Below are 13,022 nucleotides of genomic sequence, written 5' to 3'. Positions count from 1 at the left end.
CACTTTCGCTATGCAAGGCTGTGCAAGATACGCTAAAGCCAGGATAGGTTTTATTGTTTTTAAAAGTATAATAATTTCCTATATATCGTGGTAAGCCTGAAACATAACAGAAACAACTAAGCCTAAACTGTAACACACCTTGACAACCTTTAAATAGTAGCACATTTGCGCTCATATTGTTGTTCTTCTCTTACAAAACTACCTTCAACAACTTTTTATGACCCTTGCAACTTTGTCAAATCTGCAACAGCGGACGAAGAAAACAACAACACCCACCTGCTTTTGCAGACATTTACGAAATGTCCTGTTTTCCAACTCAACATTGAGGAAGTCTTGATTCTCCTGACGTCGCACCAGTCGCCAAAGATGGCGCCCGACTCTTTCTTTCCCGGGGAGCCCAACGGTCAACAGAAACAGTTACCAGTTAGTACAGATACCCCCACCGGACTCGACTAAAAACAATGAAAATGTGACATTTATGAAAGACTGAGAAGTGTAAACAGTCGGTCGTTTCAAAGCGTGATAAACAGAAGGATGAACAGCAAAGCAGTGCAGAATTTCTTACCAGGAAAGTGAAAAAATGGGTTTATGGGGTCAAGGCGCCTACGTCACAAAAATATCAGCCACTCTACAGTGTTCAATCACTACGCTGCACACATTGACACATTACTATCACCACTTCTCACCACTAGGAGGCAGTATAGTAGCATCATTTTGAGTGTGTCAAAATATGTGATAAATTGTTGGACTGAGTAAAAAACAAAGTTGGTAATATACCAGCTTATTAGGTTCTGTAGGAGGAAGCCTGATGTCAGAAGCAGTCTGTGTCAACGCTGGTTAGGGTTTTCCCAAGCATCAAGTCTTCCTCTTATCATATTTACTGTAAAGTGGCTTTTGTTTATTGTTTTTCTGTTTATATTGCTTGAATATCTCAGAGTTATCATGATTTCTAATAAATATCCACAACACACGGTACAGAGCTATTATTTGTATCTGTGTATTTTGGTATGTTTGCTTCCTTCCATCCAAACCTTGCATCTGTGTGTGAGTTCCAGTGTCATCTCCTCAGCAGATGCAGATTCAGCATTCATCACCGCCCACTACTTTGATCCAATCAGTGACGCTTCTCTTAAACTCAGTGTTTTCTGCTGTTTGGGGGTTTATTGTGATTATAGTTTATCTTTTTTATCCCCTTATCCCATTCCTTCAGTCTATTTGACAGAGTTCAGTTACAAACATCCACTCCTGTTTCTCCCCCTTTGTATCTTTAAGGCAAATTACTTTAGGTTTTCTGACTCCCGGCGCTTTGATGCTCTGCTTGGACTACATGGATGCTTACCTTTTTATAACCTTCTCAGCTTTTTTTGTACTTGTGGTCAGCGGACGCTACCAAACTGTGTTGATTTATCTGTCTTGAAGAATTGTTTCCACCGTTTCAAATTACTCTATTATTGGGGGTCCAGCTCCTAACTAAAGACTTTTTTGTAAATATGGCATTGCCTTCCATTGTTATGCTGATGACAGTCAAGTTTATATGCCACTGAAACAGGATAAGCAGCACTCCGTAAATCACTTTCTGGATTGTAGTGCTGAAATAAATTTTTGTATTTTAACCCTTTAACTCCAAATGTATCATTTTTGTTACTAATATTGCTGAGACCTATGCCTTTTGAAAAAGTCATTGTTTCTCTGAACATACAATTTACGGCATAAAAATTGACATATTTTGCACACCCAATATAAAATGCAGAAAACATGACGAAATTGTATTTTTTGGTCCAACGTATAAATCAATCTTTTGAATTGAAATTAGATCTTTTTTTTTAAATGTGATCTTTCCTCGCAATTACCCGTATCAGGCTGTAAAGGGTTTAACGAACAAAAGCTGAGGTATTGTTGTTTAACAACAATGTTTCCAAAGTCCTTGCTGATCTGGGTCCATCTTAAAGTTCATAATCAAGTCCAGATGACATCATCTTGAGATTTTAATTCATGCTTTTATTACGACTCGTTTAGATTCCTCTAATGGTCTTTGTTGAGCTAAGCCAGTCTTTAATAAATAAATTTCAGTTGGTTTGAGATGCTGCTGCACACCTTTTGACTGATACAGAGAAACAAAAACATATCTCTCCTCTTTTGGCATCTTTACATTGGCTTCTAGTTTGTTTCCGGATTTATTATTTTATCTGTGTTTAAGTGTTTGTATGGTCTTGCCGATCAGTATCTGTCTGGCCTGATTCCAAAGCATGCTCCCTCACACTTAGTCAGGTCTGCGGATCAGTTACTGGTTGTCCCGAAGCCAAAGATGAAGCCAAAGACTAAGTTGAGAGACGACAGAGTGCTATATGTTGCCATGGCAAATCAGTCAGGTTGACTCTCTTGGTGTTTTTTAACTCCTTTCTTAAAACACGTTGCTTCTCCTTGGCTTTTGACGCAGTTTGAGATGTTGGTTTTTATTTTTATTTTATTATTTTAACTATTTTAATTAATTTGTTTTATTGTTCTGATATTTTGTCGGTTGGTTATAGTTTTATATGTATTTCTGCTTGCTAGAGCTGGCAAGGGTAAGTCTACACTGTATTGTTTTTTATCAACGTACAGCACTTTGGTCAACGGTGCTGTTTATCAAGTGCTTTTTCAATAAAGTTGTCTTGTATTCCTATACCCTGAGGGAACTCTTTTTATTTTATTTTTGGTTTAGTTCATCTAAACAGGAATGCCGCTGAGGTATCTTTTGCAAAGCCAGAATGTTCGTCTGTACCACATTGATGATTTGCTCCACAGGAATGGATTTTTTTTGTATTTACACTTTACTGTGGAACTTTTGATCAATCCACATAACATTGTTTAAGCGCATACTGTAGCCTACAGTCAGAACTTCATTCTAAACAAATACAAGAGTTATTGATGGGTAACAAACATGTCCAAGTAATATAAAATAATACGTGTAATGTCTGCAGGGAATACAATAAAAACAATTAACTGACTCAGAGGGTTAATTGTGGAAGCTTTACTTTCACAAACAAGACAAAAACCTTCCTGCTTGACAAAAAAAAAAAAAAAAAAAAATAGCAAAGCTAAGCTCCTCCCGCCCTCCCTCACCATAAAATGGATGTTTTCACATTTTGTAACCCCACCCACGATTCAAGATCAGACTTTTGCCTACCTGTCAGTCGCGATCCTGACCCAGCTCATGCACATTCATCTTAAGTATCATATTTAGTCTGACCCGTGGTCAGACAGGTGGGATTATTTTGAACTGTTTGCGAAAGCATGGACAGCCAGGGGAGGAAGGTGGTGGTTTGTGACAATGGGACAGGGGTGAGTAAGAGCTTCAGACTGTTTCACACAGCAGTCATAGCACCATTTCGTTTTTGCTTCCTTTGTTTTAAATAGTCTTCATCTTCACAAGTGATCCACACATTTATGATGGTGTCCTGCAAAACTCGACGTGCTGCATTTCTTACCGCTTTTTGATTTCTGTCGAAGGTGTTATCTGAAGCTGATATCTTAGCTCTCGAACATATGCAGAATTCCTGCTGAGTGCGAAACGTGCTGCACCGTTGCCTTGTTTCCATGAGTCTGGACTTGTCACTCATGCTTTTACAAACATCCATAAATGGTTGTGATGGTTTGAAGGGAGCGTACATTGGATGAAAAGCAGGAAGAGGCTTGTTGGGTCCTAGGATGTTCAAAGGGGCACCCTAACAATACGCTGTGGGATCTACATGCTTATTTCTAAGGAGACCTGTCAAATAACAGTCCTACTAAGTTGATGATCAACATGTCAACACATGGCTGTTCCAATTACTGCGCTTATCTATTACTGTATAGGTAAATACATTGTGATCACTGTATGATCCAGAGTCAAATTCCTCATATCTGTACACATACCTGGCAAAACAACCTTATTCCGATGTGGCTTTTCTATTTCTTCCTCCTTGATTTTTGTTGCTGCTAGGAATGTATTGAGTTGCTTCAGGCTAAGGAATGTGTGTATGACCCAACAGACAAGTTGAGACAGCAAAATGGGAGGGGCAGCCTTGACAAACAGATTCTGTGGTTCATTTCATAGAATTTACACACTCTGCAATCCTTTATTTGTTTAAATGCCTTCTTGCAGACACCTTTCTTCGTGCATGCTTTTAAAAAATTCAGTCACTGGTAGCACAGAATCTGAGTTTCAGTTGTTAAGCAGAAATGCTAACTTTTTGTGCACCCACACCCACAGTATACTTCATATTTTTCTCTTTCACTTCCCTGCACAGTTTGTCAAGTGCGGCTTTGCTGGGTCCAACTTCCCCGAGCATATCTTCCCAGCCTTGGTGGGGAGGCCGATCATACGGTCAAGCACCAAAGTGGGCAACATTGAGATTAAGGTGAGATCAAACTAACAAAAACAAAAAGATGGCTGTAATAATAGCTATTAAAAAAAGATTTAAAAAAAAAGGACCATATCACATTTAGTCACACTGAAACCACCAGTGTTAGTGTTTTTTATTGGAATTTTATGATACAGACCAACACAAACTGGTCAATAATTGTGAAGTGGATAGTTCATGGTTTTCAACATTTATTTTTATGAGTCAAAAATCGAAAAAAGTGATTTGTGCTTTTTATTTAGCTCTCTTGACTCTGACAGCCTTGAATTATGGTAGTTGTATTGTGACAAACTATAAAAAAGGTCAAAGGGTTTCTAACTTTTGCAAGGCACAGAACAATAGCACACAGAAAAAGACATGCACATCGAATTTTTATAATTTACTGACATTTTGCTCATCCAGCTCTTCTTGCATCACAGTTTTGAATTAAAAACAATGTACTCCGGTTATATTTCTTAGGCACAACTCATTTTATACACAAATGTAACCTGTGACTGTGCAAATCATTAAGGCCTTTATGCCTCTTGACTCCCGTCTGGACTGTAAGGGAGATAAACAGAAGCAAGTCGATTTTTTTGACACTTAATGTTTTTGCACATAAAATAGTAATTTGTGGCGGCTCATTGTAATTCACCGACAATGGTGAAAACCGGAAGCTCTATTGAGAAAATAATAAGAAAAAAAAAATAATGATTTTTTTTAAATTGACAATGCCATCTCATCATATGACTCCATTGATAATTCATACATCTGTCCTTTTACACAAGAGAAGATGTATTTCTGGTCTTATGCTTCTGATTGTGACCTCTGTCACTAGGATCTGATGGTTGGCGATGAAGCCAGCGAGTGCCGCTCCCTGCTGGAGGTGTCCTACCCCATGGAGAACGGCATGGTGCGATGTTGGGAAGACATGCTGCACCTGTGGGACTATACCTTTGGCCCAGATCGTCTCAATATCAGTCCATCAGAATGCAAGGTGCTGAACATACACAGATGTCTGGTTATATATTTTTAGAGGGCCTATTTACTTCCTATGTGGATCCTCCTTTATCCCAAACTGTGGCCTGTCTAGGGATCTCAGTGGTCAATTTATACATCTGTAAAACAGTTAAGAGCAAAACCATTTAAGGCTTTAATGAAGAGAATCAATTAGCTGTTGTTGTCAATATAGAATCCATAAAGCTTTTGCAGGGTAGGAAATTCAATGAAAATGCATTTTTTCTTCTAGGTGATGTCAGGATCCCCAGGAATGTGATTACTTATGTTAGCTCCCTTAGAATCCTGCAGTCTGTTTATATTAAACTTCAATTCTGTTCATCCCTAGACCCTTGTTTTTTGTACCCTATTTAGTTTTCCTTTCAGGATTTAAGTTCATTATGGATTGTGGTATCTGTTAGATCCAGTTCCTGTTTAGTTAGCTTACGTTCTTATTATTTTAGTAATTCTGTTAGATACTTATTTTATGCTTGCCTTTTTTTTAGTTCAGTTTCTGTTCTGTATTAATGCTGTACTGTTAGATTTAGTTAGCTTATCATCTTTATTATTATTGTAGTTCTGTCATATCTGCCCTTAGTTCAGTTAGGTTTTTTTTCCTCTATGTCTGCCATTCTCCTGTTACCTGGTAGATTCTGTTATTTCCCCTGCATCTGCTACTTCATTGTCCCCCTTCTCCTGCTGCCTAATTGTCACTCGGTTTACTCGTGTCTCATTGCTCCGTCTAATTTTCCTTCCGTATAAGTTGAGCCAGCTCTGAACTTATACATGTCATTTATTCATCATTCTACCCTGCTGTGGTCGCTCCCCTGTCGTGTTTCTGGGTTCTCTTATTCCTGTAAGACTGTTTACTTAAAGGAGATATAAGGAAGATATTTACTGTAAAATCAACCTAAATCATTCTCACTTGTCACCCAGGAAGGAAGTAACATTCCCTATAAACAATCGTTCCTCTCCATCAACAATGTGTTAGTCACGTTTTTCTCCTTCCAAACCTAGAGGTACGGTCCGGAACTACTTTGTTTCAGTGGTGGGTAGCCCGTGTTTACTTCCTGGTTCCTCGGCCAATCATATGAAAGTTCCCAGGTTTCCCAAAACAGAGCGTAGCATTTTGTACTTTATTTCGGCAAAAGAGCAGCAGCTTGCAAACATGGAAGCCAGTAAGAGAAGGGGACCAGAAATAGAACAGAGTACAACATCATTTATCCATCACGGGGAAGTAAAACTTCAGTGGAGTTTCACAGCAACAACAGACCGTTAATAAATGGCTGTTCTAAGTAAAGGGCTTGTGTAGGTGTTCTGATTTCCAACATTAGGCGACAGTATTACAGGTTCTCACCAGGATTATTTTACAGCATAATGGTGGCTAATGTGGTTCACAAGCTTTATAGCTGCTCTAATCTAGGTTCAAGAGCTTTACTGATTTTTCTTTGTTGCTCTCAAACATCCGTGTCACCCTGTCCTAGCTGGACCCTTGTTAAATAACTGGAGGTGGCTCGTCTTTTTTTTGTAGAAAACTCTAGCAATTGTTAAGGCAATAGTGGAGACAAGCAACTACAACAGGACGTAGATGGAACGTCCTGGCTCATAACACTGTGGAAAGCAATAAAATGTGAAGATTGAGCTACAGTTTAACTTGTTCATCAACATTAAGCTTAGATTCAAAAAAAAATTATATGATTCACAGCAGTAATTGCACTGCCAAAACAGAGAGACTGAAAAAATGTGGGGATGCTGACCAGAATCATATTTGAGTCACTATTTAGAAATAAATTAAAAAAAACAACACATTCAGCATTTGATGCTGTACAATTAGCAAAGCTTCTTGTATCTGTATGTTTCATAAGCACATGAAGTTTAATCTCATCAGGATACATTAATTATGAACACACAACGAAGAAGCTTGTAAATGTAGAACATAAGGGGACCAGTGATTGATGCCCGAGGAACACCTCAGCTTGTTGGAACCACTGTCGACAAACAATGTTAAAACATCCACAGTAGCAGAAATCAGGGAAGAAGATTTTGTAAATTTCTTTAGAAATCATGAAGAAATTAGAATATATACGTTTCCAATAAGAAGTTACAGAGAACTTTCAGCAGCATTCAGAAAGCCTATTTTCTACCTTCTAGAGTGACTATACTCTACCTGTTCCTTGGCATAGAAGTCACATGTTACTCATCTCCATGGATTTATTTTGTTTTCAAGATCTTGCTTACTGAGCCACCAATGAACCCCACCAAGAACCGAGAGAAAATTGCTGAGGTCATGTTTGAAAAGTACCAGTTTCATGGCATCTATGTGGCGATTCAGGCTGTACTCACCCTGTACGCCCAGGGTAAGTTTACGTCAATCTGCTGCTTTTAAAAACCACATTCTAAATTAATATATTCTCATCTGAATTATTGATGTTTTGACTTATTAGTTGAGATTTAATTATTTATTTTTTTGTTGTTGTTCAGGTTTGCTTACTGGCGTGGTTGTAGACTCAGGAGACGGTGTCACCCACATCTGTCCAGTTTACGAGGGCTTTTCTTTACCCCACCTCACACGCAGGTTGGACATTGCAGGACGTGACATCACTCGCTACCTCATTAAAGTGAGATGGGAAAAAAATAAATTTCTTTCCCAAAACCCAAAAGCTTTGATTTAACAAGTTGTGTTTCATCATCCCGCCAGCTCCTGCTGCTGCGCGGCTATGCCTTCAATCACACAGCCGACTTTGAGACCGTGCGAATGTTGAAGGAGAAGCTCTGCTACGTCGGATACAACATCGAACAAGAGCAGCGCCTGGCCCTGGAGACCACCTATCTGGTAGAGTCCTACACGGTGAGTTTAGGAGCTACCCCCCAAGACATGGTTGCACGGTTTAATCCATCTTACCAATATTTCCACACCGTCTGGCGGTTTGGTCCATGTTTTCGCTGCAGCTCCCTGATGGCCGTGAGGTGAACGTCGGCGGAGAACGATTCGGGGCCCCAGAAGCTCTTTTCCAGCCTCATCTCATCAACATAGAAGGAGCCGGCGTGGCTGAACTGCTCTTTAACACCATCCAGGCTGCAGACATTGACCTTAGGTCTGGGTCTCCGCGTAGCTCTCTGACAAAACTGTACAACCAAAAAGATGATTGTGACCCGTTTTCCGCTGTGCTTTGTTGAGCAGGGCTGACTTCTACAAGCACATCGTTCTGTCAGGCGGGACCACCATGTACCCTGGCCTTCCATCCAGACTGGAAAGGGAGATCAAGCAACTCTACCTGGAGAGGGTGCTTGACGGAGACACTGAGAAACTATCAGTAAGAATCTCAAGCCTATTAAGTAGAAAAGATTCCAACTGATTTAAAACCAGTTATGTATTGTTTGAAGTGCAATGATTGCTCAACAATACTGGTTCATTGTCTACATATGGTCTACATAGCCTATACGTGATTTGTAGAATTGGGGTTTTCTACGTTCTCGCTATGTTTGTCCAGAAACATAGACCACAATATCTGGAGCGATGTTCTCCAGATAAAAACTGAATTATTTAGCCACCAGAAGAAAGTTCATGTTTGGCATAAGCCAAATAAAATAATACAAGAAGCTCATATCAACTGTGAAGCAAGGAGGTGGAAGTTCAGGTCTTTGCAGCAGAAAGACCTGAATGGCTCCATTATAATAGAATCTACCTTGAATTATGCTGTGTATCAGAGCGGGTCAGAAGACAACATGAGACCATTTGTAAAAAATAAAACTAAATAAAATAATGAAACAGAAGCAGAAATGGACCCTGACACATGACAGCGGTTGTACTGGAACAATAATTTCCCTCTGGGATTATTAAAGTATCTCTGATTCTAATTCTGATTCTGATTCTGATGACAGAGACCAAAACATAATAGTAAATCCACCGAGGATTGGGTGAGAGTTAGAAAAAGAGAGTCTGTGTTGAGTCAAAGTGCAGACTTTGATCGCAGTGGGGTGGCTTGAAATGAGCTGTACAAACTCCCTCAGATATTAGATAGGAAATCACTACATGAACATTTTCCAAAAAAAAGGTATATTTCATGAGATGTCAGTTCTTTTCAAATGACTAACTGGATGAAGGGGGAAAATCACAAAGAGTATATCTTAAAACATCAAAGTTTAAAGCTGTTTGGAAGGCCTCTTTTACTACTGATGTCTAGTTTTTAGGTTTGTCTTGTTTAGAGAGACGTATATATATCATGAAAGACAAAACGGATGTGTGCGTGCTGTGTTTTCATACTCTTTTTTTTTTTTCACTTTGCGCCTCTGCAGAAGTTTAAGATCCGAATCGAAGACCCACCAAGACGCAAGCACATGGTGTTCCTGGGCGGAGCTGTGCTGGCCAACATCATGAAAGACAAGGACAGCTTCTGGCTGAGCAGAGAGGAATACAACGAGAAGGGCCTGGGAGTGCTGCAAAAACTGGGAGGGGGAGTCAGATAAAACTCTGACAGCAAAAAAGATATAGAAAAAAAAAAGTATCAGCTAGCTTCCTCTTAGTGTTCATTTTAACACTCTAATGGCTTTATTTCTTAAAAAGTAATTTTTGTCAAATTAATGCCTTTTCCTCATTGCTGTTCATGAAAACAACTAATTAGCTCTATTCTAACACTTCTTTCTCAATAAAAACTGTAAATCCTGTAATTAATTTGGTTTTGTAATGTAAGTTTTATTACTAACAACATATTTTTGCTTTTCTTGAGTTCCACAGTAGCATCTATTTGGAAGAAGCTCTCTGATAAACCACTTTGTGTTGCAATAGCATAACTTTCCATCTAAAATATCAAAGAAATCAAAAAACATTTTTATTAGAGTCAATTTATTTTGTGGGGAACATTAACATAATTGTACTCCATTTTGTCTTCTATAACATTTGCCAAGATTGGAGCGTACAGAGGGGATGTTTGATCATTCATTGGTGTCCAGTCTCTCTCCAGAGTTCTCTTCTAAATTCAGATTTCCAGCAGAATTTAGTCAAGGGAACTGAGATGGTCAAGATTGTTGTTGTGCTTGGTGAACCATTTCTGTGTTGATTTGGCCTGATTGTCTGGATCATTTGCCAGCTGAACGACTACACGACAACCCTACTTGAATGTCACGTTCTTTTGCTTAAAGAGTAGCTAAGAGAAATCCAAATAATTATTTCTTAAAAAGGGATTTTTGGCCTGTGAATAAATGCCCCTAAATGAAAGGTTAGTTTTATCTACACCAAAAGATGAAAATACTGAAAATCAATTTTAAATATACATTTTATGGAAAGGGCTTTATTTATTGAATCAATTTTCATTACTGACACTTAGCAGGGGCTACTTTTCTTATATAAATAGACAACTCAGACTGGATTGTCCATAAAACATACTGACTTGTTCTTCACAAACCTTTTGGAAAAGTATTTATTTTTATTCAAATAAAAAAAAAAAACTTTTGTGGTCAAAAGTGAATGAATAAATATTTGAGCAAAATATTTCTATAATGTCAGCAGTGATCAAGTTAATTTTGCCCGCCAAAGAGAAACCCAGGATTAATGGTTTGGAAAAGGTGGCCATTTGAAAAACATAAATTGTTTAATAATGTTAAATGAGATATGGGTATCAATTTCAGCTTTTATTCTGTAGAATATCTGCATACAGCTGTTTATTTCAGTGTTGTCACACCTATCCCAGCAGGTGGCATTTGAATGAAAGAATATCAGCACAACTTTTAACTGGACCAAAAAGGTCTGAGCACATTACTCCCAACCTAAATTCCCTTCATTGGTTCCCTGTACGTCCTAAAATCCACTGCAAAGTTCTTTACTTACTTTTAAATCTCTTAATGGTTTGCCCTCTGCACTCCCATACATCCCATATACCTGCCCGCTCCCTTAGGTCTGCCAACCTTACTCTTTACTGTCCCTAAATCAAAACAGAAATCAAGAGGAGATCAAGCTTTCACCATAGCAGCGCCACAGTTGTGCAATAATCTCTATAATAATGTCAGGCAAGCCTATTCTCTTTCAGAGTTTAAGACTCTTCTTAAAACACACCTGCTAGCGGAAGCATTTTGCACATCTTGAGAGGTTGACTCTATTTTTTTAAAATTACTTTTGAATTATTTGTTAATTATTTTTAAATAGTCTTAATTAATTGAAACTATTTTAACAGTTTTTAACTATCTTATTTTTCTATTTTAGCTTGTCCGTTTTTTTTTCTTTTTTAGGTGATCCTCCAAAGTCATGATCTGATGCTATAATTGGTGTTATACATAAAGATGGAAAGGACCCAACATTATGGACATCTCATCGGCCAATCAGTCTTCTTGGTGTTGCACAAAAAAATACTCACCTCCATTGTTGCCAATAGAGTCCAATTACATATAAGAAATTAGAATTTATGCTGGGACTATTTCATGTTCAATGGGCACTGAAATGGGAAGCAAAAGAGGGAAAAAAGGAGAGAAACAGATGAGACAAAATGCTAAAAGGTAGAAAAAGGGAAAAAGAGAAAGAGGAGAGGAAGAGAGCAAGATAACAGTTTTTAACTATCTTATTTTTCTATTTTAGCTTGTCTGTGTTTTACTTGTCTATTTTAATGTTACTGCTATTTTCAGTTGTGCAGCACTTTGACGACCATTGTTATTTTAAAGAGGTTTATAAGTAAAGGTGTTATGGTATGATATGGTATATCAGATAAATTGTACTGCATAGGAACATGTGCTGTGAAAAAGAGCGAAAACCAAACCTTAAGCTTAAGAACACGAAATAAGGTTGAGGATAAAAGATGGATTGGATTTGCTGCCATCTAGTGGTTGAGCTGATTTAAGACACCATTCTTTTTTACTGCAGAACTGGAAGCACATGCTGCTGGTACAGATATTGCAATCTTTATTGCGATATTGCATTACCTGACAAAATACAGTCATGTGTGTGTTTTTTTTTTGTTTACACTCGAAACAATCAGTGAGCTCTCAGTAAACACACACACACACACACGCACCCACATACACACGCACACACACACGCACACACAGATCAACCTTCAGGGTGGATGAAAAAGCATGCAACATTGTTCACATAGTAGCTCTCGAAAACAAACCTTCTCAGTCGGATTAAAAACTCCAGATATGTCGAAAATCTGCACTTTCATTTCCACACAACAAACGGAACAATTTTCCATTTAGTGTTAAATTCACAATATGATATATATATCTATATTTGAAAGAGACACTGAGTCAAACAGTCTGTTGGCGGTGATGACTTGCAGCAGGAGTCCCAGAAGCTGGTGACGAGGACATGTACATTCCTCCAGTCCTCATGAGGTCCTGATTTATGGTCAGAACACAATATTTCATCGCACACTTAGGCCAAGAGAAGCAACAGAACTCAAGAGCAGAATGAGAAAAATGCATTGAAGGCAGGAAAAAGAAAATTATTGAATACATTCTCAAGTCAGTCAGTAAATTTATAAATTTGTTGCAGGTTGTCCCCCCCGAGAGATAATATCATGCTTCTCTATTCTCTCCATTATGATTTAGGCCCCAGCTACATGACTCCAGATCTTTATGTTTTTGAGAAAAAACAAACGAAACAAAACAAAAAAACTAAAGTATTTACCATTTTCTATTCTAATAAAAAAGCTATAGTGCCAAGACTGCACCAGCAGG

At 38.3% G+C, this 13,022-nt stretch overlaps 1 protein-coding gene across 1 annotated transcript; it reads left to right on the top strand.

Annotated features, from left to right (window-relative positions):
• The first annotated feature begins 3,160 nt into the window (after positions 1 to 3,160).
• Positions 3,161 to 10,025, top strand: zgc:101810 (actin family protein). The gene is made up of 9 exons (XM_036146323.1): positions 3,161 to 3,321; positions 4,269 to 4,379; positions 5,200 to 5,358; positions 7,585 to 7,714; positions 7,839 to 7,975; positions 8,056 to 8,205; positions 8,307 to 8,452; positions 8,539 to 8,671; positions 9,654 to 10,025. Exons 1-9 carry the CDS (start codon positions 3,274 to 3,276, stop codon positions 9,822 to 9,824), a joined length of 1,185 nt encoding a protein of 394 aa, XP_036002216.1. The 5' UTR covers positions 3,161 to 3,273; the 3' UTR covers positions 9,825 to 10,025.
• The last annotated feature ends 2,997 nt before the right edge of the window (positions 10,026 to 13,022 follow it).

The sequence above is a fragment of the Fundulus heteroclitus genome, chromosome 14 (assembly GCF_011125445.2).
Source record: "Fundulus heteroclitus isolate FHET01 chromosome 14, MU-UCD_Fhet_4.1, whole genome shotgun sequence".
Classification (NCBI taxonomy): Eukaryota; Metazoa; Chordata; class Actinopteri; order Cyprinodontiformes; family Fundulidae; genus Fundulus; species Fundulus heteroclitus.
Note: the sequence above shows the minus strand (reverse complement) of the source record. Positions and strands in the feature narration are given on the sequence as shown.